General features: G+C 41.1%; 3 protein-coding genes across 6 annotated transcripts in view; all 3 read right to left on the bottom strand.

The window, feature by feature from the left end:
* Window positions 1–5,617, bottom strand: part of surf4l (surfeit 4, like) — a 16,086-nt gene extending 10,469 nt beyond the window's left edge. Inside the window, exons 1-4 of one of the 2 annotated variants that reach the window (XM_028579076.1) lie at window positions 5,380–5,617; window positions 2,012–2,198; window positions 1,411–1,487; window positions 997–1,040 (exon numbers count right to left, since the gene is read on the bottom strand). In XM_028579076.1, coding sequence (XP_028434877.1) covers window positions 997–1,040; window positions 1,411–1,487; window positions 2,012–2,198; window positions 5,380–5,427 — 356 coding nt within the window. In that variant the 5' untranslated portion in view covers window positions 5,428–5,617. Of the gene's footprint in view, window positions 1–996; window positions 1,041–1,410; window positions 1,488–2,011; window positions 2,199–5,154; window positions 5,354–5,379 lie in introns of those variants that run through there. The other variant, XM_028579078.1, reaches the window with a different exon arrangement.
* Window positions 5,618–6,995: 1,378 nt separating this feature from the next.
* ciz1b (cdkn1a interacting zinc finger protein 1b) lies at window positions 6,996–16,240 on the bottom strand. 3 transcript variants are annotated; one of them, XM_028578569.1, is made up of 13 exons: window positions 16,125–16,240; window positions 15,570–15,647; window positions 15,104–15,292; window positions 13,955–14,040; window positions 12,614–12,690; window positions 12,344–12,484; window positions 10,871–10,965; window positions 10,698–10,791; window positions 10,296–10,400; window positions 9,985–10,167; window positions 8,198–8,252; window positions 7,741–7,862; window positions 6,996–7,172 (listed from the first exon to the last, which is right to left on the bottom strand). In XM_028578569.1, the coding sequence occupies exons 2-13, from the start codon at window positions 15,596–15,598 to the stop codon at window positions 7,119–7,121; spliced, it is 1,230 nt and encodes a 409-aa protein (XP_028434370.1). In that variant the 5' UTR covers window positions 15,599–15,647; window positions 16,125–16,240; the 3' UTR covers window positions 6,996–7,118. The 3 variants fall into 3 exon arrangements, with proteins under 3 accessions (XP_028434370.1, XP_028434369.1, XP_028434371.1); XM_028578568.1 differs by having other exon boundaries at window positions 15,570–15,642; XM_028578570.1 differs by having other exon boundaries at window positions 12,344–12,478; window positions 15,570–15,642.
* A 2,640-nt stretch (window positions 16,241–18,880) lies between these two features.
* On the bottom strand, window positions 18,881–22,634 carry kazald3 (Kazal-type serine peptidase inhibitor domain 3). Its single transcript, XM_028577794.1, has 4 exons — window positions 22,088–22,634; window positions 19,649–19,809; window positions 19,420–19,567; window positions 18,881–19,316 (listed from the first exon to the last, which is right to left on the bottom strand). Exons 1-4 carry the CDS (start codon window positions 22,632–22,634, stop codon window positions 19,231–19,233), a joined length of 942 nt encoding a protein of 313 aa, XP_028433595.1. The 3' UTR covers window positions 18,881–19,230.
* Between the last annotated feature and the right edge of the window lie 5,230 nt (window positions 22,635–27,864).

The following is a 27,864-nucleotide window of genomic DNA, read 5'->3' as shown; positions in this document are numbered from 1 at the left end:
TTAATTAATTACACAAAAAATAACACGTTAAACATTTTTTACGCATTTTAATCACACTTATTTTTGCACCGCGGGACGTTTCTCACTGGATGAGTTTCGGCGGACCGATTATACTGGAGCACCAACTAGCGTTCATGACTTCAGACCTTTTATATATGTCAATGCTTCAGACAACAACAAACCACAGTGAACATGAACGAAGAAGCTGACGAGACCGCTTTGGTTGGCTCCGTGGATGGGAAATTTTGTTATAAAAAACGAACGGATGGAAGCGTCGATTAGAGCATGGTTGTGTGCAAGCTATGCAACAAGGAATTAGCATATCACCGCAGCACATCGAGCCTCAAGTATCACCTCGACGCAAAACATTTAGCAGCTAGCGTGGACGTTAGCCCGACTCCGAGTACAAGGACCCACACCCAACCTACACTCCACCAGATGACTGGTTTAAGGACCAGGGTAACTAAGTCTGAATGTACTTGAAAGTATTGTGTTTTACTTAAAAAAAACATAGTTTACAAAAGGTCTACCTACCTATAGGCTACCTGAATTTCTGAAATGTACTATACTTCTAAATATGCTATTGCTACACTTAATGGCAAAAATTGCACTGGTCTGCTGGACTTTGTTGAACAAAAATAAACAATATTGTTTTGCTTAAGCTTATGTATTCAGTCATTATTCAATGTATACTAAAAATCCATGTGAAAAAAATTACTTCTCACTGTTCTCAGGTCAAATATTTATGGAATTAAAATGCGATTAATTAATTACAAAGCCTGTAATTAATTAGATTAATTTTTTTAATCGAGTCCCGGCCCATATATATATATATATATATATATATATATATATATATATATATATATATATATATATATATATATATATATGATAAATGACTGTGATTTGAGTAAGATGTTAAGATAATCATTAAAGATGGCTCCATGCAGACTGTGGTTGTGCATGCTCACAGGTCAAAGGTCACAGACTCACCTCATGAGAAACTTTGGGTCCCACAGGATGCTGTAGGCCAGCGTCTGCAGAGAAGGAGGAAACATTAACTGTCCCTATTACATACAGTACTGTACATCCATACTCTGATCTTCACAGTGTTTGTTTTCACTTTCTTTTTGCACTGTGGGACAAAAGTCCAGAGTATTTCAGTTTGGATACTGGTTGTTTTTGTTTTTTTATTTCCAATGTGAACATTACAATGGACTGAAACCCTGTTCAGGGATCATGTGTCGTCTAAAACTGAGGACGCAAGAACAGAATGACACTTCAAATCGGTAAACAATTGTCGGACATCATGAAGAGCTGATTAAAGGCTAAAGTTAATGTGAGATAACGGCACCTTCACATCATGACGGACAGACAGTGTGTGTGTGTGTGTGTGTGTGTGTGTACCTGCAGGCCAATGATCCCAAACAGAGTGAAGCAGGCGTACTGAACAAAGTTTCTGCTGAGGATTAACATGCAGCCACCTGCAGAGAGACAGACATGTGCTTTTATTACAGACATTTCTGTGTTATGATGATATAGGTTTTTTTGCACGTAACAGGCAATTTATTATCATGCGGCGAAGACATCCAGTTTCTCATCGGTTAGTTGTTCACATGTTAAACATGGTGTCTGAAGACATCAGAGGTTTGTTTACATGTTCACCTGTAACTTCTTAAAGTTGTCAAAACTGACAGCAACCACTGTAAAGCTGACTTTCTCCATTCAAACCCTATTATTATTATTAATAGTGCCCATTTAAAACGCTGTGTTAATCATCTGAATCCTTTAATCAGTTTTAAATTGTAAAAGTGATCTCTGAACTAAGTCATGTAGACATTAAAAACTAGAAAACGGACACGAGTTTCCTAAATTATGCGTTTTCTCTATCTTTGGGAGGTGCAGTTTCCGTTTTAATTCATCATAGTGAGGACATTTTTGCATTTTGTTTGACAGTTCAGGTTAGGGTTATATTAGGGGTTTTGGAGAATGTGTGCGTATATATTACCCAGCTGCCCCAGCAAGTTGAGCAGGACGAAGATGTTGGCGAGGAAGTGTCCACAGTTCCAGGTGGATTCGATGTACTCGCTCTGCTCCCCCCACTGGAACCACATCCTGAACCCGTCCTCCAGGAAGGTGCTGACCAGACAGAGCCTGGCCATGTGGGGGAGGTAGTGTTTGGTGACCCGCAGGAACTACAACACGAAGGAGTAAAACAGAAGTGTCAGGAGTGGATTAAACTGTGGGTTTCTGTTACACCGGGAAGGTCTGTTGAAGACTGACCGATTTCAATCACTCTGGTGGGTAAAGAAAACAAATTAAAACATGCCACCCCCTGCATCTTAACATTAAAAGCAACACATATGTGGTGTGGGGGTCATGTTCTGACAGACGGACGGACGGACGTACAGACAGACAGACAGACAGACAGACAGACAGACAGACAGACAGACAGACAGACAGACAGACAGACAGACAGACAGACACACAGACACACACAGTACATTTTACACAAGAGCAGAGATGGTCGTGTTAAATTCAGCAGAACGGTCTGCTTTGTGGCCCTCCAGCTAATTGGTCAGTGCAGCCATGCTTTCGTCGCTAGCAGCTACATCGTCCTTTGGCGCGATGTCTTTTATTTTGCTTTGCAGCCTTAGAAGCCATATCTGCGATGTTCACAAGTTATATATATTATAAGTGGTATACATCATATGATTCAGGGAAACCTACCCTTTCAAGTTACCATCATGCATTACCTATGTGTAGGCCTACCATATTTGACATTAAAAAAAATAGGCCACATTATACCTGTTGCAACCTTCTGCTGGTTAACAGGTAAACAAATACACTGAGACTTTTCCTTATAGGATTGCACTGAAAACACTTTGCAGGGTTTCCCCTGCCATTATAAGGTTTAGGTGCAGCACCCGAGCCGCACCACCTAAGCTAAATAAATGTAAAATAAAATGTAAAATGAAAAAAAAAAAAAAAAAAAAAAACTTAAAGACTCTTTTCAAATCCAATGATTGTAGTTGGGTTAAAAAGTTGAAACGGGTCACATTTTTTCTATTTTCACAAATAAGAGGAAAGTTTTATTTTGATTCCATGGTGGTTTGCAGTTTTATAGGGCTTTTTCAACGTCAAATGAAGCCACACTAGAGCGCTGCTTAAGCGTGAATTATACTGGCCACAGCCCAGCTGCCGTGCGCAAATGTGACGTCATGGAATCGGCGTGACCATTTATACCCGCGCTGGTGGTCGCGACACTAGCTGCAGTCTTTTCCTCAACAGAGGTGGCGCTAACGGTACAGATCCACTTGTCCGTGCGACGCTTCTGTCGCGTCGCGCTCCACTCTATTCCTATGGGTGACGTCAAGCGACTTCAACGCGCATGCAAAGCATTCCGGGAAGGCGGCGCTACAGTCAAAAAGCTGGCCGATGCCCAGCTTTATGCAAATTAATCCGTTGAACGCGACGCGACTATCCAGTAGAAGTAGTGCACAGAGGTCTGCTCTGATCATTTCTCCCTCCAAATTTCAAAATTTGACAACATTGCCCGCTGGACCCGCCCATAGCTGTAATTGAGGAACGTACAAATGAGGGGAGGCGTCACGATACCATGCGACAGTCGTGTCGCAAAAGTGGATCTGTACCGTAAGCCTTAAATCCAGGCGCGCCGGCAAGATCTACGTCATTTTGACGTCACGATGGCGCGCGCAAGGTTGGAAACAGCCAGTATAATTCACTCGTCACTGTGCTCCAAGGCTGCCACACAACAAGCGCCTGGCCGCTTCGGAAACCAAAACCTAACTTTAAATTGGGAAGCAATGATCCGATTTGAAACCAAATCCTCTAAACAATTCCAATAAAGAAACGATTCTACTGGAATCGTAATTTTTTAACTGATTCCAAGTAGGAATTGGTTCTCGATGCCCAATCCTACTGGCAGCTGAATAACATGCCTCTTTTGTGCTGCTGAATTAAAGCTGTAGTGACAACAGGAGACTAGCCTGACATCATAATCAGAATGCGTATGTGGCAGCCAGTCAGCTTCAACATCCTCATCAAACTGCTTCCTGTGTAAAGCTGCTTACATAAAAGCAGAGAATGTCTAATAAGGGGAGAACTTCCACTCTCGGGAAAATTCCGGGTTGGTAAAATGGGGCTAATAGGGAGTGAGATAGGGAGTGAACAGGCTCTCCATAGACAGGCTCTGATAAAAGCAGGACAACTACAACTGTAAAAGTAAACATGATGTGCAGAAACCATAGACAGGCAGAAACACAAGAGTGCAGCAACAACAACTGAATCTATCAGCAAAGCTGCATACACTATTTCCGCTGTTCTGAGACACAGTTAATACCTGTTGCAAGTATGAACGTTATTTAAAATCTACAATATTCAGTAATTCATAATTTCCTTTTAGTTTTATTTTTGCATCATTCTGTGATAGAAACTAGTATTCAAATTTGTTAAATTACGTTCTTTATGGCACAACAATCGGCACACCAGAGTCCATTGAGAAAAGCATGTCAATTTTGCCCACCCTTAGTCTGCAGACTCACATCGAGTAACAAATAACGTAACACTACAGTTTACATTAGTAAGATCTATTCGTCCTTTCGGCATACGTGTAATGGACCATGACTATTTCCAATATTCACAAATCTAGGACTGACTTTATGTTGTTCCCCGAATCTTCTTATAGAACAGCCTACAGATGTTGTGGAAGCAATTATCAAAATAACTTCAAATACGATTTAACCTCCGCAAAGAAGAAAAATCGCTTTCCTTTTTAATAACATGGTCTTCGAAAAATGTAAAACCTAATACCGGCATTTCCCCTCTCTAAGATGAAGGGAACGTTACACCAGACTCCGTTTAAAACTCTGCACGTTTTAAGTTTCCCTGCTTATCCGCCGACATTCTTAGCTCGTAGAAAACAACCGAGGCCTTGAGCACATCGTTAGGAGCCATTCCTCACTTCGGCAAACAAATAACTTGACTAAATAGCTATTTTTGGTGTTTTAGTATAACTTTATTTTCAGACAGACTCTCGAGACAACCACAATCTGCCTCCGCCTAACTAACGTTAACGTTACACAGTAAAACATGTCTATGCTTCAAAAGTTCAACAGAAGTTGATCTTACTTGAACAAATTGCTGTTAGGGAAAACCTTCTGTAGGCCGAATTTACCGGAAGACAACGTTGATTTACCGGAGTGTGCACCGTGTACAAAGCTCCATAAAACTCAAAATCTGATTTTTGAATGGAATTCGATGGCAGAAAATATCCGGACAACCGCGGTCTCAGCAGGTCCCAGCCCCTGTCTGTGGCCGGTTCGGGATGTGTGTTTCCCGCAGAGAGGCGCTCACCTGGTCCGCTACATCCTCCGCCTGGCTCATCACGTCTACGTGTGCCATTTCTCCCTCCGCTTTTAAGGCACTTAAGTGCGGAGAAACGGCTCACAGCTCAGGTTAAAGTCCGGTGAGACGAGTCCCGTGGTACGGCAGTGATGATGATGATGCTCCGCTACTGCCACAATCCTCTGCGTTCAGCGGGGACAGCGCCCCTTCTGGACCGACAGGGTGAGGCATGCCACGTGTACGGAGAGTGCCTTGAAAAGGGTTACATTTTTTTTTTTTTTTTAAATGAAGTATAATTTAACTAATAAAATAAAACATGGCTATGACTTTTCATCCTCACCATAAACACTACAGATGATTTCAAGCTCATAATGTTTGTTTGTTAGTTTGATTGTTTCCTGTATGTCTATCTTGTGTAAATGTAAAAGTGTAAATAAAAAATAAAAAGCAACAAAAATGGTCGCAGATGAAAAAAATAAATAAATGTATAAATGTAAATGAAATCAGATCAAAATAACCTATGTAGCAGTCATGACTTCAGGCTTTGTACATTTCTGGATATACAACTGTATTTATTATTGGTTTTAGTCTCTTCAGGACAAGTGATAATAAGATAGAAAAGATAAAAAATAAACTCAAATTCACAAGAAAACACCCCAGAAATTCTGATATTAAAAAGGTACAATATGCAACTTTTCTGCATTAAAATGTCTAAAAACGACCATACCTATGTTATATATTTTTTTGAGTTGTGTAGTTACACTATCCCAAATGTTTCCATCAAATGGCAAACCCAGAGAAATCTGTTATTTTATTTTCAGACACGTCACATTTCATTAATTGACATATATATAATGGACCAATAGACCCCATTGCTCTGGACGGAGACCAGTGAAGGCTATTAGAAGCACTTTTCCGGTGATCTCTTGCTTTACTGCGCAGCCTCCAACTGAGTTGTAAGTCTTCTGGTAGCTGTGCCAAGAGAAATCTCAATAATTTCCAATCTTACAGAGACGGAGAGTGTAGGTATATGTAAGGAGATAACATGGGCACAGGCTAATTATTGCTAACTAACATGCTAGTTAACATTAGTAATTAAACTTAAACAGCTAATGTAAGTCGAAACTGCCTGAAGCTTCTCCTGTACTATACGGTAATTCCTCTACTGTGTGACAGTCAGTTTCAGCAATAAGGAAATAGTTGTGATTTTAGCCCATATTTCTCATATTATCATAAGCATCTGGACTTTAAAGAGACATTGCCAATTGGGCCTATTCAAAAATGTTGCACCAGGAACGCCATGTACAGATGCAAGGATATCGTTATATATGGTTACATATACGGGCAATTCAAATGGGATTTGTGGTACAGCAGGACACATAATACATAGCAAGCAGCGGCATCTGTGTTGATGAGATTGATCCAATACATATATTAATGGTCTAATACGCCATTATACTACTCCTTTAATATAAATTATAGATTTAAATATGATTTGAGTTTTGTGACTTCATTGAGACTTGAAGCTGCAGTTCCTCTAACAGCCACCAAGTGTCAGTAAAGACAAGAGGCATCTCAGTGTCACAAAACATCAAAATATAATCCAATGAAAACCACACAGGTTGTGAGTTGACCATATTTGTACCGGTTTAATGTTCACATTATTTTGGAAGAACATGCCTGTTCTGTGTCTTTACAGCAGGTTCACCTGGATACAGAGATGCATTGTGGGATACAGTGACAGTAGGTCAGGTGAGAGCAGATCTGTCCTGATCTTCATGTGTTCTCTTAGCTCTGTGGCTCTGAAAAACAAAACAACACATTCAACAGTGTGTGTGTGTGTGTGTGTGTGCGTGTGTGTGCGTGTGTGTGTGTGTGTGTGTGTGTGTTCGTTTATCTAGGTGACGTAGATTGTGTGAGACGAGAGATCACTGAGCGGTTTCACACAAAACTAAGTGGTACTACGACAAACCTACGGCTAATTGAGACTTGCTTTGGTTGAAAAATGATCTTTTAAATTGACGAACATCATATTTGTAATCCATGGCTCAATTCAAACGGGATCAAAAAATAATTTGCCTCTCCCCGTTCACTACCGTTCATATTTTTTCCGAATTAAGGTCTCATGAGGTCCATCGGCTCTCTATATTATTTTTGCAACCAGTGAAGTCGCCCCCTGCTTGAAATTAGATATAATGCAGGGTTTAGGCACTTCTGCATTGGCGTCACAGTAGACCCGGATGCTCTGTCCATTACTTTTACAGTCTATGGTTTTCAGGCTCAGGTTCAGGTTCAGTTTCGGGGTCAGGCATTATGTCAGGGAAGGTCTTCACAAGAACAGAAAGACAAATGTGTGTGTGTGCGTGTTACCTGCAGGTTGAGGTAGTGCGTGTGCGTCCTGCAGTGTGTGTGTCGTGCTGTTGTCTCTCTGTAGAAGAACTTATTACACAGTTGACACAGGAAGCCAGAAACAGGAAGCACAAAACTACTTCCTGTAGAGACACAGATACATTTATTATTTTAATATTAAGTAAATATTATTTATATATTTACATTTTTTTATTATTTTTAATATATCGGTTTATATTTTATTTCCTTTCCAAAACTGGTACATTATGATGGTGTAAATAGATACTAACAGGAAATTCTCATAAATCAGATTTAGATTTAAATCTCAACATCATGCTTTAATAAAAATCAAATTACACAATTTTAATCTAAGGTCAAAAAGAAAACCTGTATACAGCTGTGTACTTACTCTGTAATGACTATTCTATATATGCTGACTATACGGACAAAAAGTTTAACAGGCAAGAACATACAGTACCATAAGTGGTTTGGGGGTCATATTCCTCCTGGTCTGTTTTCTGTGTGTCTGCTGCCTGCAAAAAACACACACACACACACACACAAAAACACACACACAAACACACACACACACACACACACACACACACACACACACACACACACACACACACACACACACACACACACACACACACACACACACACACACACACACACACACACATTACTTTTAAAACTTCTTCCACAACAGATTACTGAATACATGCCCTAAAATGTAATTTGTAACATATTCTATTAGAGCTCATTGTATTCTGTTACTCCCAAACCCTGTCTGTTTGACACATTTCATAAAACAACACAAACATGCTGAGTGACCTTTGTCTAAGGCAGTGGTTCTCAACCTTTTTGGGACCAGCGCCCCCCTATCCATTATTCAGGTCCCATCAAATAAGATGTAGGCTAATTGCCCTGAATATTAATGATTAGGTCCTATTATTGTTATGATAATAATTACTGTTATTAGTCCTGTTATTGTTGCTACTATTGTTATCAAAAATCATCAAAAAATCATCATTGAATGAAAAATGTTAGACAGCTATGTTCATAGACTTATTAAAAGATAAATGATGTTAACGTTTAATATAGACTATAAAGTTCACGACAAGACCGATTCATAACGTTGCAGTACAGAGTTTATATGATACTCTGACGTCCCGTTCCCATGAAGGCAGCACGGAGCTGCACCACACAAAGAATTATTAGGAACACCTGTTAAATTTCACGTTAATGCAATTATCTAATCAACCAATCACATGGCAACTGCTTCAATGCATTTAGGGGTGTGGTCCAGGTCTAGACAATCTCCTGAACTCCAAACTGAATGTCAGAATGGGAAAGAAAGGTGATCTAAGCAACTTTGAGTGTGGCATGGTTGTTGGTGCCAGACGAGCTGGTTTGAGTATTTCCCAATCTGCTCAGTTACTGGGATGTTCACGCACAACCATTTCTAGGGTTTACAAAGAATGGTCTGAAAAAGGAAAAACCTCCAGTATGCGGCAGTCCTGGGGGGCGAAAATGCCTTGTTGATGCTAGAGGTCAGAGGAGAATGGGCCGAGTGATTCAAGCTGATAGAAGATCAACTTTGCCTCAAATAACCACTCGTTACAACTGAGGTATGCAGCAAAGCATTTGTGAAGCCACAACACGCACAACCTTGAGGCGGATGGGCTACACCAGCAGAAGACCCCACCGGGTACCACTCATCTCCACTAAAAATGGAAAATGAGGCTACAATTTGCACAAGCACACCAAAATTGGACAGTTGAAGACTGTAAAAATGTTGCCTGGTCTGATGAGTCTCGATTTCTGTTGAGACATTCCGATGGTAGAGTCAGAATTTGGCGTTAACGGAATGAGAACATGGATCTGTCATGCCTTGTTACCACTGGGCAGGCTGGTGGTGGTGGTGGGGGTGTAATGGTGTGGGGGATCCCTTTCGCCTTCAAAATTGCCTTAATTCTTTGTGTCATTGATTCAACAAGGTGCTGGAAGCATTCTTTAGAAATGTTGGCCCATATTGATAGGATAGGCTCAAACACGGCATTAGTATGGTGTTCCTAATAATCCTTTAGGTGAGTGTACATCTGGATATTGTTTTATGCTTGAGGATGTTCCAAAGATTGAATCTGTTTTTGTGCACAAATGCACTTACACATCAGCAACTACAACCATTACAGTGACTGATCAGCCGGCACTAATGTGCGAGCACCAGAGCCCTGCAGGATGAAACATGACGCTGTTCACCTGAACGTTTGGTTGTACCTCCGACATTTCCTTCTCTGCTTCTTCCTTTCCTACGCTCTCTTCTTCTTCTTCAGCTACTTCTACTTCTTCTACCTCCTTTTCTTCACCATCCTCCTCTCCCTCGAAGCAGCCGACAGCGTCCACCGTGATCAGCTCTTCCTCCTGAGCCTCCTCCAGGTGCACCTGGGAGGAGACAGACGGAGAATCAAACTCACCCTCACCCCCTGTTTATCAACAGTTGATTTCAGACATATTCAGACACTTAGTCGCACTAATACTTCTTCTCTAAAATGACCCTGCGTCCTGCTGACCTGCTCCTTGTGCTCTGCAGACTTCATGTGCTCCACAAACTTCCTGGGAGTCCTGAAGTGACGTTTACACACCGGACAGAAGGGACGACACATCTGCTTACACATCTGGAGACAGAGAAGAAGAAAAGTGATTAATGAACCGTTTTCTTGTGATTATATCTGAGGTCGCTCATACTGAGTTTTCCATAGTGGAGCGGAGGGGGCTTACTTAACAATTACTTATACTTCCTACGACTTCTACAAAACAAAAGCCTCCTGCCGGTTCGCAAGTGGAGAGCATTTAATGTGAAGCAGCAGCAGGGAATGTTCCGTTTGAATCAGCAGCCACGACCACACAAACCCTCTGACCAATCAAAACCAGCCTGTCTGAGATGGTGTCTGTGATGTCATCAGCATTGTTACCTTGTGTTGTTTTGTCCGTCGATGGACGATGATATCACCGCTGAAGTGAGTCTGACAGGTTTCACACCAGCGCTGCAGTTCAGGCCAACACCCCCTGGAGGACAAAGATGGAGCAATCAGGATGAGTGCAGTGTGTGTGTGTGTGTGTGTGTGTGTGTGTGTTTTGTTTATACCTGTTCTGCAGTGTGTGTGTGTTGAGGCAGATAGAGTGTGTCATCTCCTTCAGTTTCCTCAGGTGTTCTGATCCTGCCATGTGTTCCTGAAACACCTGGACCACACACACACACACACACACTTTTGTACTCCACTACATTTGTCTGACAGCTTGAATTGCTCTTCCGATGAGAGTTTTTCATCCCCTTCCTGTCCCGTGAAAACCATGTATCTTCAGATGTGTTGATTTTGAACATTTGTGATAAACTGAAGAATGAAGTTCACCTAATGTGTTGGGAATATTATGTTCTCTACTACTTCTACTTATTACCATCATTGTAGTAAGTGCAAGTTAAGTTCGTTTATACACCACACACTATTATATTTGTCAACAATAACTGATATGGAAAAAAGCACATAATATATACATAACAGATTGAAAAATTAATGGGCCAAAAAAGGCGAGTAAATAAAACCGTGTCTTTAGTCTTGCAAACTATACCACCCCTGCTTTATTACTGTTATTACTGAGCTAACGCTAGCTTGTCATGCTAGTCAGCTGGATAACGAGTAAACGGCAGCACCAGAAGAGCTACTGGAGGGACGGTACGTTCCTCCCTTCAGACCGGAACAGAAGTAGGATAGTGTAGTGACTTTACCCTGCTGTTGAACTCCCTTCCTCCTCATCAAGGACTCCAACATGTTTACGTTTTAGGTGCTGACTCATCACCGTGGTGCGCCCCTGCCATGCCGTGTCGCTTTTGCTTATCTTGCAATTAACACGTTTTTGATTTATTTAGTATGAAATGCTCCCACACCTTGGATGACTTGGGTCATACTGATTTCTCTGCCTCCGCAGAGTGTTTCAGAACAACGTTACGGGTCTGTCCGGTCTCTCTCCGTATTTCCTCTACCCCCGCTCTGCTCTTTTTTCTTTTCTTTTGCTCCGCGCTGCTCCGCTCAACTCAATTTTTTTTTTATCTCCGCGACTAGGTTGCCTAATTGCGCGACACAACAAATCGATAATTAAATTTGTTGCCAACTTTTTTAGTAATCGAATTTTATCGATTTTATCGATTCGTTGTTGCAGCCCTAGACAAAGCACAACCTTAAACATCTAGAGCAGTAAAATGCAACATACACATTAATGCAGCAGTAATATTAATCCAGAAACATCAGATATAATGGGAAACACAGATAGGGAACATTTTACTGCACTATCAATACTTTTACTTTAAGTACTTCAACTACATTACGCTGATAATACTTACATATTCATAAGTCAGTTCAAGTTTCAAGTTCAAGTTTTGACTGCAGGACTTTTACTTAGTTATGTAGTGGAGTAGTTTTTACAGTGCGGTATTGGTACTTTTACTGTTGGCAAGTCATCCAGCCTACCAAATCATTAACCTGAGAGCTGGTCTCAGTGCAACAATGTGGAGATGAAGTACTGCAGTATTAGAGTACCGGAGGAAACCTGAGGTGTTTCTCACCTGCGCAGAGCGACAGGTGAGGTCACAGACGTGACAGTGGAGTCCACCTGTCTGTCTGTCAGCTGTCCTGTCTGTCTGTCCGAACTCTCTGCTCTCACTGCTCTGCTGGATGGTGACCTTTAGTGAACTCACACTCTGCAGCTGACACACACACACACACACACACACACACACACACACACACACACACACACACACACAGAAAGTATTACAACACTTATATGCATGAGTGATGTCATAAACTGAGATGACATCAGAGTGTTTCATCACCTCAGCTGCTCTGCTGTCCTCACTGGGCTCTGCTGACGCCGGCTGGTCTGGAGGAGGCAGTCTGGACGAAACGCCATCTAACAACACACACAAACATACACATATTTATGATTAGGATTATACAAACATATAGACTTTACGTTCGCTTAGGAATGTTACGAAATGCATTTCATCAGAACTGTGAAGGTGTCACGTGACGTTTCATTACAGAACGGTAACAAAACTAATCAGTGACATCTGTAAGGTTTATGCTGAAAGTTCACCACAGCATCATAACTGTATGTAACTGTGTTGTGAATAATAACACAGGTAAACATGGATATGCAGCTCTGTTGGGTCTCATTTCATCAGAGAAACTGTAATAAAACATATATTTACATGAGTGACTGACAAAGACATCCAAAATCTACTTCTGTGTAGAAAATGAGCCTCCTCCCCAGTTTCAACTGTCAGACAGGTAGGCTAAGTAACTTAACTCTGTTTAAATCAGACAAGCTCTTCATTTGAAGCAGACCTTAAACTTCCTTCTCCTCACTTCATACTTTGCTTTTTACACAAGAAACACGTACGTATCTGTAACTGAACTTTAAATCGTACTAATTGGAAACACTTCAGTCTTTTAAAATCTTCAGGTGAAATGTGGAAAAGCTAATTCCATCCGTAGCGAGTTCAGTGTTTGAAACCAGCTCAGTGTGAACATTATGAACAGCTGTTGTTTATATTAGAGCAGATAGCAAAAGTAGCATGAGCTTTATACATAAATCACATATAATGCAATTTATGACACTTACTGTTAACCTGCTTGCTTACATTTTTGATATTGTGTTCATTTGGTTTTTGCATCTTAATGATGATTATTTTGAGTTTATTTGCAGTCTTTCCTGCATTGTACTGAGCTACTGCACAACAATTTCCTTCTGAATAAATACATTCTTATCATTGTTGTTGGACGTAATCTAATCCATCTCAATGTCAATAGATTTTAGCACTTTTTGGTTGCACGTATTTTCCAGTATAACATTTTCAAATTGAGAATTTATCAGCAATTACATCTGCAGGAAGTCTGGTTGCCTTACAGCCATGTAAGCAGCAAAAATCTAAGTGTATCTTCGTAAATTGATGATCACAAAAAAAGAAAAAAAAAAAAAAAAACCTAACCTTGAAGTTATGTAGGTGTGAGGTCTCCATCATGTTTATTTTTGGGTAAGGCAAAGATTAGTTTGATAAACAACTTTTTAGGCCATTATTTATCTAAAAAGTGGCGAGTTCGAACAGTCTGTGTGACGAAGGAGGTAAGGCCACGCCCCCAGGGGGAAATAGGTTTTTAGGGGAGTCCTTCACCTGCTGTGGAGCAGCTCTCACTTCCTGGTTGACCGCATGACCCTGGGACTCTATCTCTACTGGTCAGAGCTGCAGCCTCTTCAGTTCTGAGGGAAACATATTGATTACAGTGATGATTGTGGTTCAGAGTCTCAGAGTGCTGATAAGAAATAATAACAATACATGTTATTTAGCACCTTTCATAAAACTGTTACAAAGAGCTTTATAATAAATACAGAACACATTTAAAACACAAAAGGAATGATGTGTGAGCACTCGCAGCTCTTTTCTACCCCACGTCTCTGAACCTGGCCTGGGAACGCCTCGGGATCCCCCAGTCGGAGCTGGTTAATGTTGCTCGGGAAAGGGAAGTTTGGGGTCCCCTGCTGGAGCTGCTCCCCCCGCGACCCGACACCGGATAAGCGGACGAAGATGGATGGATGGATGGTCTCTGAAGCTTTAAATTCACTTGCCAGTGTATTAAAATGCCCATATTGAGAACTAATTAATAGTAATTGCCGTGAATTTAATATTTACCGACTTTATGTACGTGCTTTTTGTTTTTTTTGTTTCTCCTCCGACGTGCTTGAAGCAGGAGAGTGACCGCAGCAGTTTTCCTTCTGCTAATATTTATTACTCAGGAAATACAGTTAGTAATAAATATCAGGCTCCAAGTGAAGCTGCTGCAGTTTATCTGTTAGCGCATCAAACATTAAGCTGTTCTGTGGATACAGAGACAGACGTGTCTGAAACACTTTAGAACATCTGAACTAGAGCTGAAAATTAATTGGCAAATACAGTATTTTGATAATTAATTTATCGTTATAAGTAATTTTTATAAGCAAATATAAAAAAAAACTCACTGGCTACAGCTTCTGTTTCCAATATAAATATTTTGGTGTCGGTCCGATAAAAACAAGATATCGCCATGAAAACTGTGACAGACAATTTTTCACTAATTTGTGAAAATTTGGAGACCATTTTTCAGAGCAGATTGATCAATATTGAAAATAATTGGTAGCCTTAATTTGAGCTCCAGAGACAGTAGCATCCACTGAACATAGAGCAAGAACATATAATGTTCATATTGTGTAATGACGAGGCTACGCTTGGGTTTGACTCACAGACTGGATGGAGAAAACGCAAATAAATAAAATGTCTCAGACTGACCGGTCCAGTCTCGCCCTCTTTGTCTCTCCTGAACCTTCGTCAGGTCCTCCTGGGTCTCCTCTCTCTTCTTCTGTGGTGATGGAGCTGTGGGGATTGTTGCTGTCTACCTGCTGAAGGTGTCTCCTGTGTACGGGGCCAACAGGAAAACAAACCCACGTCACACTGTTCCCTGCAGCAGGTACAAAACACCTGAGGGGAGAACATGAAGACAAATCAGTGAAACCAGTGACTACAGCTGATCACAAGAGAATTAGCTGCATCTGAAAACTCAAAGGAACTTTCATTGTCTGACAATTATTTTCTCAATTACTCAATTGTTTTCTCTCTAAAAAGTCAGGAGGTGGTAGTAAAGTATTAATACCACTGTGTGACTCAAAGCTGCACCTTCTACCAATGTGATTACAGCAGAAACCAGTAAGCAGCAAACCATAATAACCAATAGCCAGCCATTGTAACCAGTCCTTACCTGTCTGTTCTCCGCTGCTGTTTGACCATGTTGAAAACCAGTTGACCTTTAATTTCTCTGCACCAACACTGACCTGCGCTGATAGAATAGTACTCAACAGCTTAATTAAGATTTCGTTTCGTTTACAAAGAACTACGTTGAAAAATAAAATGTATAGGCAGACATCGTCATTGATCCTCTGCCAAAATCCTAAAAATGTCTTAATTCTTACGTAAACACAAAAGTATAATGAATAAAAAGTGACTGGTGCTTAGTATGTAAGCCGAATATACACCTGTCCACTGTTAATTAGTAACATGTCTTAACCTAATTATTATAAGGGACTGTACTCAGTTGATAAGCAGACAAACTTTAAATTCGCCGATTTCTAAAAGAAATATCGCACCGTCCGTGGTTTGGCTAACGTTAACGGGATAAAGCGGCTTCGACCACCAAACAGAGCCTGGCTTTAGTCTTTCATGTCCCTCGGTTGTTTGGCAGAGATTAAAGGAAGAGCTCTTATCAGAGTAAATACGTATATTTAATTTAATTGTAGTTGAATTTAGTTGAACGTACCGCTCAGCAGAAGCTAAAGCTAGCTCGGCTACATGTAAACACAGACTTATTCACTGTTTGTCTCGGAGCTGCTCTGTCGCCCCCTGCTGGCAGGGAGGAAGACTGCGGCCATCTGAAGAACAGCAGCTTCTTAAAGGTCCCATGACATGGTGCTCTTTGGATGCTTTTATATGTGCCTTAGTGGTCCCCTAATACTGTATCTGAAGTCTCTTTTATATAGACCTTAGTGGTCCCCTAATACTGTATCTGAAGTCTCTTTTATATAGACCTTAGTGGTCCCCTAATACTGTATCTGAAGTCTCTTTTATATAGACCTTAGTGGTCCCCTAATACTGTATCTGAAGTCTCTTTTATATAGACCTTAGTGGTCCCCTAATACTGTATCTGAAGTCTCTTTCCCGAAATTCAGCCTTGGTGCAGAATTACAGCCACTAGAGCCAGTCCCACAATGAGGCAAGATGGAAGGTGGGGGTGTGGCCTTGACCAACTGCCACTTTGCTCATTTGAAAGCCATGATGTCTCTCTCTCATGGGTGGGCCAAATTCTCTGGGTGGGCAAAGCAGAGAAAGGGGAGGTAACTTGCTCCTTATGACCTCATAAGGAGTAGATTCCAGATCGGCCCATCTGAGCTTTCATTTTCGCAAAGGCAGAGCAGGATACCCAGGGCTCGGTTTACACCTATCACCATTTCTAGCCACTGGGGGACCATAGGCAGGCTGGGGGAACTCATATTAATGTTAAAATAACCTCATAAAGTGACATTTTCACGCCATGGGACCTTTAATTTCAACCAGAAACAACAAATCTGCTATTGGAAAAGCAATTCTACATTTATACACCTCAGTTTATAATTATAACGCATGTACGTATATACACACGTGTTATATATAGATTACCTTCTAGGCCTATTTGTATTTTACATGTTCCACAATATTTATTTTTATTGCACTGTTTTCACATTTAAATTATTTAAACACCATACATTTTCACTATCTCTATTAGTACATACTCTATTACAGTGACAGCTCTTTGTAGTAGTTTTGCAGCTACACTATCACTTCACAGATGTGTAAATAATGAAATAAATCTAGTTCTCACTTGTTTACTATTGAGTGGATTTCGGATGATTGTGTGTTTTCAGGCTCCAGGGGAGAACTCTGATTGGCTGGTGAGGTCTGGAAGTTATTTCAGGGTGCAGTGAATCTGCTGGTATTTCCTGGATTCACTAAGCAGACAGAGAAGCTGCAGAATTGTTGGTGGAACAGGAACACACTAACATGCAGGAGCGTCTTTCAGCTGTTTTCTGCAAACATAATGTCCTGCAGACATTGACAGGGTCTGTGCATACGTGAACAGAGTCATTAAAACAACATGGTCTCAACAGTACACCCCAGTTTTGTGAGCTATACACATGCAGTGGAGAACAGTGGAACTCAGAACCAAACATGGCCAGGGCTCTCAAAAAGCCTGGAATTAAAAGAATTAAATTAAATGTGTACACTATATGAATGCAATATATGAATGTGCCCTCCTACTGCATGTGCAAAAATATACCGTCAATACTTTACGATTCATTGCAGAGAATATTTGGTCTGAGACCACAGAGAAACTAAAATATGAATCACCGTTTTATTCTAAGTGTTTATTTTTCCCTTTTTTTAAAAAATTGCTTTCCCCAGAAAAAACAATAAAAACACCAACGCACAATGGAGAGGTTATGGCTCCACTGATATGTTTTCAGTCAGGATTTTAGCAAACACACACAGATATGGTGGAGATAAACTGATAAACAGCTTTTATACAAAAGTTATCTGATCTGCTTTCTCACTGCCTGTACCATATTATACATACATGGTCTGTACAGCAAAAATTGTTTCCAGTCTCTCACTCACGCACGCACGTATGCATGCACGCACACACACACACACACACACACACACACACACACACACACACACACACACACACACACACATACACACACACAATTTATATATAAACGGGGTGTCTGTTATTGATTTGAATCTTTTCATGGTAAAATATGTTTTTCATTCTGGTTGGAAAAAGTTTTGTCTGTAAAGACAAAGTTCTGCCGTTTGTTCAGAAAATAACAAATATGCTGTATGGACATAAGTTTGTGGACAGCTGAACCTACAGCAAATGATTGTGTTTGCTCCTTTAAAAACCTGAGTGGAAACAGCAGAAAGAAAACTGTAAATATGTGTAAAAGAGTTTCCTGTGAGGTGTAACAGTAGTTGGATAGAAACATACAGTACGTGCTAAGAAATTACATTATTGTTGCACAAACTTTTTTTTCTTGTCAAACATTTTTCAGGCCGACAGCAGGGCCTGGGGAACTTATTATCAGTATGTATTATTGACATAGTATGTGATGTGTGAACTGGATTTGAAGCAATTTAGGATGACAGGTAAAAGTCTGTCAAAGAAAAGCTGTGAGAAAGAATTTCAACTCCGGACGATATCAGAGGGCAACAAAGGGTTGAGTTGTTGGAAAACAAAGTTTCTGCTGGTTAATAGATTCACCACATGTTGGTTCAGTTTCCTCAGACATACAGTATTTCATCACTGCTGGTGCTCTCAGAGGAGGTTTAACTTCCTGTCGGGTTTCTAATCTGCATAGTGTGATTTATTCCATGTATTTGATGGTCAGTGATGCAGCAGCACAGAGCAGAAACACAAACACTAGTTTGTTAATTTTTTTTTTTTTTTACATTTATTTATGGGATAAAGTTGGTTTCACAGTGACGGAGCCGACAGGAGACTCGGGCTCGACCCTGCAACATCAACAACACGTTCAACATGCTGAGCCTCCGTGTCACCACCCGCTGTGACATAGGAGTAATGTTGGGATACACTGAGATAATAATAATAATAACAATAATAATAATAATAATAATAATATAATGATCCACATTTTAATATGTTTAATATATTGCTGGAAACAAACTGGCCTGAAGCAGAATCTGCATCTGTTTATCTGTCCTGTCAGAGCATCTCATGTGTCCACCAGTGTGTGCGATGATGCGTTTACTGTCTTTGCTGAAGGGAAGCCAAATAGTTGCAGGAAGTGACACCACAACATTGGTCAGTAAAAATCCTGGTCGTAGTCTGTGGCGTCCATCAGCTGCTTCATCTCTGACACACTATTGGCCAGGTAGGACGACAGCTCCGCTGACAGAGAGACAGACAGGTGTTAATTCTCTTGACAAAAATTGTGAAAAAAAATATATGTCTATGAGGCTACTCTCTGAAACACAGCTCCAGTCTGTCTCACCTGCTCCCAGTACTCCCAGTACAGCAGAGGCCGACACAGACCCCATGTTGTTACGAGCAACACAGCGATAGGTTCCTGAGTCCTCTGGCCCCGCCCCCTCAATCTGCAGCCAACTGGAGAGCTCAAATTTCAGAGGACCGCCCCGAGACTGAGGATGGCGAGACAGACGGGTAGTCAGACTGAAGGTGGTGTTAAAGTGTTCTGATTGGCTGGCGTCTGTGCTGCTTACCTGGACTGAGATGTGGGGGTCGTCTCCGGGCAGGACGACGTCTTGGCCCTCCTTCCTCCACTCGACCAGAGCCATCGGGAACGCAAAGACCTCACAGAGGAAGACCAGACTGCTGCCTGTCCCATTCACCTGGCTGTGAGGGGGGACCTTAATGATGGGGACTGATGGACAGATAGACAGGGAGAAACAGATTAAGAGAGACAGATAGAGAAAGACAGATAGAGAGAGACAGGAAGGTAAAAACAACAGTAGAATGACGGAATGTAACTTCACCCAAACTCAGACAGAAAAATTAAGAAAACTTCCCGACAGGATGTTGGATCAACCAATCAACCAATGGGTGTTGTCTGTGTTTTCTTAATAGAACTCTGACCCTTTCACTGTGTGTTTTCACTTCATCAAAGTTAATTGTAAAATTTTGGTCGCATGAAAATGCCTTGTTCAGAGTTTGTTTGTACTTAGAGACACTCTGAGAAGTCATTTTGTTTGAAGCCTGCTTTTCAATGGCCAAAAATGAGCTATTCTATGGTAAACATCCCATAATAAAGTGTTTGGTTTGTAAAAATGTGGACAGTTATCCACATTTCCCAACAGGGTTAGCTCTGGTTTTATTTTTAGTGCTGTCACTGTAAATTAAAATAAAATCTTCCGCTTTGTATTAATTTAAGACAATATTGTAAACTCATCGTCTACAGGAAGTCACAGCAAAGGGTATGTGTACATTCTTTAGAAATATTTGTATCCACAAAATACCAGAAAACAGTTTAGGGGGAACCAAAGTCAGAATCAGAGTCAGAAAACCTCCAGACCGACAGGAAACCAGGTTTATTCAGGATCTCAGAGTCAGCGTGAACAGGAAGTGAAGAGGAAGGATAGCAAGGCGAGAGACATTGTAATCCTATGAGAGAGAAAGAGAGAGAGAGAGAGAAAGAAAGAAAGAAAGAAAGAAAGAAAGAAAGAAAGAAAGAAAGAAAGAGAGAGATAGAGAGATAAATTACAGAGTAAAACCTCTTTTCAACCGTGAAAGGTCAAACTGCTCATGGTTTATTTCTCTTCTCTCCATTAAAACTGAGGAATGTGCTGAAAGGAGCTATTTATTTAAATTGCTCATATTATGCTTTTGGGCTTTTTCCCTTTCCTTTATTGTGTTATATATATTTTGTACACGTTATAGGTTTACAAAGTGAAAAAGCCCAAAGTCCACCCCAAAGGGACTTACCATGCATCTCCCACAGAAAACACTGTTCACAAACTGCTCCAAACAGCTCTATTGTAGTCCAGCCTTTACTTCAGAGACAAACGTGTCACTTTGTAACACACGTTATAATGCTCGCCTAGCTGCTAGCGTGGCACGCCCTCATACTCTGCTTCTGATTGGCTGGTAGTGCTTACCTAGCTACTGCGCATGTGCGACTCCCAAAAAAGATGGAACAGAAGTGAGATGTCTCACTCTGTAACTAAAACAGAGAGCTCAACACACAGGGTGAAAAGAGGAGCTGCAGCAATGTGCAGTACAACAAAAAAATATGGTGTTTTTTGAAAATTAAACCGCATAAACCTATTCCAATATAACCGCTAAATACAATTATGAACCTGAAAATGAGCATAATATGAGCACTTTAAAGATCATCTGTGTGATATTATCTGTATAATTAAGACCAAACTCACACACAAATGTGAGAGGCTGTAAGGGAAAAGATCTCTGGTGTAAAGTCGTAATATTTTAATAAAGTTTTGTGAATTTGAACACAGTTTGGACAGACAGGTTGTAGGCTACAGGTGAAGATCAGACAGAGTTTAATGATGAACCGAGAAAAGAGGAGGAGGAAGAGAAGGAGGAGGAGGAGGAGGAGGAGGAGGAGGAGGAGGAGGAGGAAAAGTTAAACAGTGTTGGAGTGTTTCTCTTCAGACACTGGCTGTTTGTTAGAACAGAGCACAGAGACGGGTGGAGCTCAGAGTCTGAGCAGGGGGGGTCCCAGTCAGACCTGGTCCCCTCCATCAGATCACAGATGCTAACACTGGTCTCTGAGCTAAGAGGCAGGTTTCCTTCTTGAGATAAAGAACATTTTCCACCCGTTACTTTTGTGATTTGAGAAGTTTGTTTCTTTTCTGGTGTTGAACTTGGCTATTGACAAATCTAATATGAATGAACAGACAGAGTGAAGCATTGGCAGCAGGAAGAGCAGACAAAGTAAATGACTGTCACAGCTGGACACTTTTGTTTGGTTTCTCTACAATATTGAGGTAGGCCTACTTTTACTCAGACTAAGTAGGCCTAGGCTAAGTAACTAAGTTACATTGCGAATGCAGGACTTTTATTTGTTGTAGCCTAGCCTAGGCTTAACTGAAGTAGGATTTTTAAAATGTGTAAATTGGATATGGTCAGCACCTCAGGGAAACAGACAGACAGACCGACAGACAGACAGACAGGTGTCCTACCGGTTTTGCAGGGGCCCCTCCCTCTGGTCTTGAGCCCTGGTTTGGAGAAAGCAGCCTCTCTGAACTGACACAGGTTCATGTATGTTACTCCATCAGTGCCACACACCGCCTCCTGCTCCTCGCACACACACACCTCCTCCACATCATCCTCCTCCTCTCCTCCGCCTCCTCCTGCGGGCAGCGGGTCCGCCTGGCACCGCAGCCCGGTCCCGCAGAGCCCGTAAAAAACGCTACGGTCCCCCGGGTCGCAGGCTTGACCCTCCAGGTTTCCGCACTCCTTGCAGCAGCCGCAGGAGTCCTGCACCAGGCCGGACCTGCAGCCCCGGGTCTCTGGGCACAGGTCCGGCTCACACAGCCCGCAGCCCGCAGCCCCGCCGGTCCCGTTCCGCCCCCCACCACCTCCCAGCTCCTCATCCAGCCGCTCGTAGTCCAGCAGCGGGTCGGTGAACTGGCCAGGCGTCTCGGTGCTGAGGTCTGGCAGCTTGTTGGGGAAGGCCCGGCATGTGTGGAGGTAGAGAAGGAGAACTAGTCCTCTCATCCCCGGCATTTTAACCCGGTCTGTGGGTTCCGTTTGGCTCCAAACACCGTCACTGGACGGGTGATGCCGGCTCGGCCCGGTCCGGTATAGCCTAGACTACTTTATCCGGTTCAACACGACAGAACAATCCAGAACCAGAACCGTAGTTAAATTAAAAACCCGACACTCACATTCCTCGCCGACCCAAACACCGGGGAAAGTAGCACGAAAACCCAGGGAAACTCGGAAGAACTCGGAAGAACTCGGGAAAAGTTAAAGAAAAGCTCAACTTCTCTCTGAAACAATTTTTTTTTTTTTTTAAACAACAAAGAAAAAGTTTTTTTTATTTCAAAGTTTGAATCTGTCTGAACTCATCGGAGGTTTAAACAGCTGAGCTGCTCGCGCTGCACCGCCGCACACAGATAGGTACGAGACACCACTGTCAAGTTTGCAATAATAAAACTCCCAACGTCCGGTCACATCCTTCAAAATATAAAGCTGACAAATGTGTTTTGGGCTTTAGGTATCAGTCTTAAAGGAGAGGATGTCATTGTAAAAGTCAGTTTTAAATCCATATTTGTGTAGCCTAGGCTACATTTTGTTCGCTCTAATTGTTTCTCCTGTCCATATAGGCCTGCTGAGGAAAAGATCCCAGCAATGTCAATATTGTGATGGGGGACAAAATCCACAGTCCTTTATTCAAAGTTTAGCAAAAACTAATATTAGTCTTTTTAGTATGGCATTCCCTCTTTGTGTTACTATCCTTTCACTGCAGCTCAATACGATAATGTATTTAGGCTATGGTGCTTTTATTTATTTATTTTTAAATAGGACGCTCTACCTGCAGTGGAAGAAGTAGGCCTATGCCTATTATTGAAGTAAAAGTACCAATAATACACAGTATCTAAAAATACTCCATTGCAATAGGCTACATTTAAAATTTGACTTAGGCTAAGTAAAAGCACAAAAGTGTTATCAGAAGTATTATCAGCAAAATTATACTCATTATAGACAGAATAGCACCTACTTTCACAATGTCATCTAGAATATTATATTGACTAATTCTTTCTAAGAGCTTTTTAATGTTGTAGTTCATCAATGAGGAGCCAATTTTACATAAACAAAAGCATTTAATGACTCTTGATTGAGGAGAATAGGATTAAGCAATATAATTCAACCATGTGTTTAGTGTCTTGTATAGCCATCCCAACTGAAGCTATGTATTTCTGAAGGGGCATTTAACTCATGCTGGAGGTATTAGAAATACTGAATATGGTCCTTCCTTACCCATCCATGTAATGATATTATTGGAGTCTAAACACAAGTTATGCTTAATCACGTGGCAGTTATCCCAGGACACATTCAGCACATTTTAATTCACTAAGACAATCTTCTCTTCCAGTGTGTGTGTATGGGGTGTAATTATTACATTTCCCCCCGAGAGAAATAGGCAAAACAGTCTTTTATATCAGTCAACTGTTGCCCTGCTGTTATCGAAGGAGACACAGTTGTACAACTACTCTGCTTGAAACAGGTTGTGACTTCTTGTTATGTCTGTAATGTTGGTCACTGACCTGAATGTAACCAGTACCATTGTCTCAACTTAAAAAGCATGAGTTTGTAACCTGGAAAGTTTACCACAGTATACTGGGTAGATTAGTAGTAGGCCTACTGCACCATATATGTTTTATATGTAAAACGTAACTTACAATAAGTGTTAACCTTAATGTAGTGAAGTAAAAAGTATAACATTTCCCACTAAGATGTAGTAAAGTAGAAGCAAGCAAAATATAAATACTAAAGTACAAGTATGTCAAAAGTGTACTAGTACAGTACTTCAATAAATGTATACTTAGTTACAGTCCACCATTGTAGATTAAAAACACACAACAGGCACAAGGTTACACATTAAATCAAACATTATATCTCAGCAAGAAAACACAAACAAGGAATTTGGAACCATAACTGTGAAAGATAGGCCAATTCAAAAAGTATCTCCATATCTATTTTAGTCAAACTTTGGAATACATTTGTACACTGTAGGGGAACTATGGATGTAGTCCTCTATAACTTAAAATTAAATTAGGAAGGATTAATTTATGGTCAGTCGCAAAAAATTAAACCGGATGTAGCCTACCTCACACCCACAAGCAAATAATAATAATAATAATAATAATAAGTTTATTTGATATAGCACCTTTCACAGACACAAAGTCACAAAGTGCTTCACATGATAAACATTTGTACAAAACATAAGTTCTACAACTAAAAAGACTAAAAGTAAAAACAATCATTAAAAGACACCAAAAAATTACATACATGAATAAATAGCAAGTTTAAACAAGTGCGTCTTCAGATGCTTTTTAAAAGCTTCAACAGAGACTGCAGAACGTAAGACAATAGGAAAAGCATTCCACAGGTTTGGAGCCACCGCTTCAAAGGTAACGGGTGCGTGGGACAACCAGTAATCTCTGGTTAGAAGACCTGAGGGGCCTGTTTGTAATGTACGAATGGAGCAGGTCCGAGATATACACAGGAGCCTGACCATGCAATGCTTTATAAGTCAGAACCAAAACTTTAAATTTGTTCCTGAAGTTAATCGGAAGCTATCCACAAATCCACTAATCGTGCAATTTCCATTGAAATGAATTAAACTTGCTTCGAAATGTCACAGTTTTAAATGCTAGCATGACCACGACTTAAAATGTTTAGTAGTAATTATTTCATACATCTTAGTCTTTGAAATGTTTGAACATTTGACGCAAAATAACTTCTTCCCTAACCTTGACATACTCCACCTTTTATTTTGAAGGCGAAGCAGTCTTGTTTCCGGTCTCGTTCTGTCTTGCCTGATAGAGTTTTGAGGATCTTAGACGGTAGCCCGCGTCGGTATTTCTGATGTGCTCCCTTCAGCAGGCGCAGCAGCAGCAGCAGCAGCAGCTGTGCGCTCGCGCTCCCTTCCCCCTGCCTGACGTGACAGCTGTTTAACTCATCATCAGGTTTTTGAAGTCTGGAAAGGTTCCCAGGGTCCTCCAGGAGGTTTCAGGTCTCTTACAGGGAACCCTTTGAGTTTTCCAGGAAGAGGTCCTTGAAAGAGTTACTGGGGTCTGTGAAGGGGTTCTGATCTCCAAAGAGAAATTCTTCATGGTTCTTGAATAGGGCATCCAGGAATCATTGAGGACGCTGAGAATATCTTTAAGGGGGTTCCCTGGGTTCTGTAGGAGGTTCTTATAATCCATGAGGTTTACGTTTTGAGATGATTTCCTTAGAGGGGGTTCAATGGTGCTTGAATAAGCTTAAATTATATTTTTAGGGTTCCTTGATTTTTCTATGGTTCCTCAAAGGAATTCAAGGGGTCCTTGTGGAAGCCTGTTAGAAGTTCCAGTGGTCTTTCAAAGGAAAGGTTCTTGGTGGTTCCAAGGGTCCTTAAAGGGTTTTTAAAGAGGCCTTAAGTAGGTTTTAGGGTTCCGGGGGTACCTCCTAAGAATCTATAAATCTTTTAAAATAATCCAGTCTTCCTCAAGAGAGTCTTGATATGGTTCCAGGGAAATGATGCGCTCTGGACTGTTTCCTGGGTTCTGTTGTAGTTTCTCAGGAATTCCAGAAGTGTGGAGGCTCCAAGCATCATTTAAGGGGTTTCAGTGGTTCTTGGTGGAATCAGGAATTTTTAAGTAGGTTCTAAGATCTTTGAGGGATACAATGGTATGAAGTTTCTAAGACTTGATAAAAAGAAAACCTTAAAAAGGGTTCAGGGATTGTTTTTAATGGAGGAGTTCTACAAGTTCTTGACAGGGCTTTGAGGAGCTTTTTAGAACATATTTGTGCTTTGTTGAGAAGGTCCATGACTTCCTTGAATGGGTTCTAAGTTTTTTTTTTTAGAGGGTTCAACAATTCTGTTAGGATGTTAAAATGGTTCTTCAAGGGGTTCCTATGAGTCCTTAGGGTGCCTTGATGAGGTTCTAGGACAGGTTATTTCATTGCAGTGGCTCTTGATGTAGCTTTTCTAGAGTTCATTGAAGAGGTTCCAATGATTTTTGAATGGCTTCAAGGATTCTTTGAGAATTCTCCAGGAGTTCTTGAGGGGCCCTGCTGTTCTAACCCCTTGTATTGTACGCTTGGAAAGGGAAGTTTAAAGGCCAATTTATGCACCTGCGTTAAATCGACGTTGTGGGTACGTACTTAGGTTACGTGGACATATGGACCCTATGCCGGACCCTACGTTGTAGCCTGACGTCGTGCACCTATCAAAAAAATGTAACTACACATCGCGGCGACAACAACTGTGATTGGTCCGCTTGGCTGTGACATAGTAGGATCGCATTTCCCACTACTCATTTCTGGGTTCTCCTTCTCCATAAACAACATGAAATCAAGGAGAGGATTAACTTCTCCTGCTATAGCTGTCTAAACTCCTGAAAATTGTCACGCAACGCCAGCTGCAGTCTGAGCGTTGCCGCTAGAGACGCTATAAACACGAAGAAAGGCGCTGTAGAGAAAGCTGAGCCCTTCGGTTTGGCTTCACTTCTGATTAAAGTAACCACGGCTGACCATTTTAATGAAGCTCTAGCTCCATGTGTCCATGTGCTTCAGCATATCTACGAGACTTTGTCATTTCTTCATTCAGACACACATCCCATCGCCTATGTATTTTTCTTTCTTCGTTGCAGAAAGCACAGCAGTAGGCATTCCTCCACAGATGCACGATTTAGAAGTTTATTACCGTGGTCATGTAAATACTCTGATCAGCTCTATATTGCCCCGTTGAGGACTGAGACTTGTTTACCTGCTTTGGAGCATAAGAACACAGTTTCAGTATGCTTGAACCACGTTTCAGTGAAAATGTTTTCATCCTGTTTTCTGCTCCCCATAAACTCTAGTAACTCCTCCATATTCTCCTCAGAATCTAAACTTTAAACACTCACTGATATAAATTAGTTTTGCTGTAAATCTGCTGGTTTGTCACTTTTATAGTTTCACCACTTCCGAGTGAAACATGAAAATAAACCAGCGGTGGCAGAGAGACGATCAACTGTCAGACAGAAATAGAGCTGTAATGGAGGGTTTGTTATACTTCAGTCTGCTCACTGAGTTATTTGGTGCTCAGCGCTGTACTTTTCCCTGAAGGATGTAACAACATGTCTGCTGTCACACATGCAGTCAGCACTTTTTAGCTGTTATTGCTGTTGAGATTCTTTTCAGTATTTTGTGTTAAAATGAGTCTGAACCTAGTGTTTACCTCCATCTGAACATATACATGTAC

This window comes from Perca flavescens, chromosome 5, assembly GCF_004354835.1.
Source record: "Perca flavescens isolate YP-PL-M2 chromosome 5, PFLA_1.0, whole genome shotgun sequence".
NCBI lineage: Eukaryota > Metazoa > Chordata > Actinopteri > Perciformes > Percidae > Perca > Perca flavescens.
The sequence above is the reverse complement of the archived record's forward strand: the minus strand, read 5'-3'. Positions and strand labels throughout refer to the sequence as shown.

Excerpts from the sequence above, each read along its gene's own strand:
- ciz1b (XM_028578569.1), bottom strand. The coding sequence starts at position 15,598 with ATGGTCAAACAGCAGCGGAGAACAGACAG. Across the intron at positions 12,485-12,613 it reads AGGACAGCAGAGCAGCTGAG|CTGCAGAGTGTGAGTTCACT; the intron begins GTGATGAAACAC and ends TGTGTGTGTCAG. Across the intron at positions 10,168-10,295 it reads CTGCAGAGCACAAGGAGCAG|GTGCACCTGGAGGAGGCTCA; the intron begins GTCAGCAGGACG and ends GTCTCCTCCCAG.
- kazald3 (XM_028577794.1), bottom strand. The coding sequence starts at position 22,634 with ATGCCGGGGATGAGAGGACTAGTTCTCCTTCTCTACCTCCACACATGC. Across the intron at positions 19,810-22,087 it reads GAGGGGCCCCTGCAAAACCG|TCCCCATCATTAAGGTCCCC; the intron begins GTAGGACACCTG and ends TCTGTCCATCAG. Across the intron at positions 19,317-19,419 it reads ACTGGGAGTACTGGGAGCAG|CGGAGCTGTCGTCCTACCTG; the intron begins GTGAGACAGACT and ends TCTCTCTGTCAG.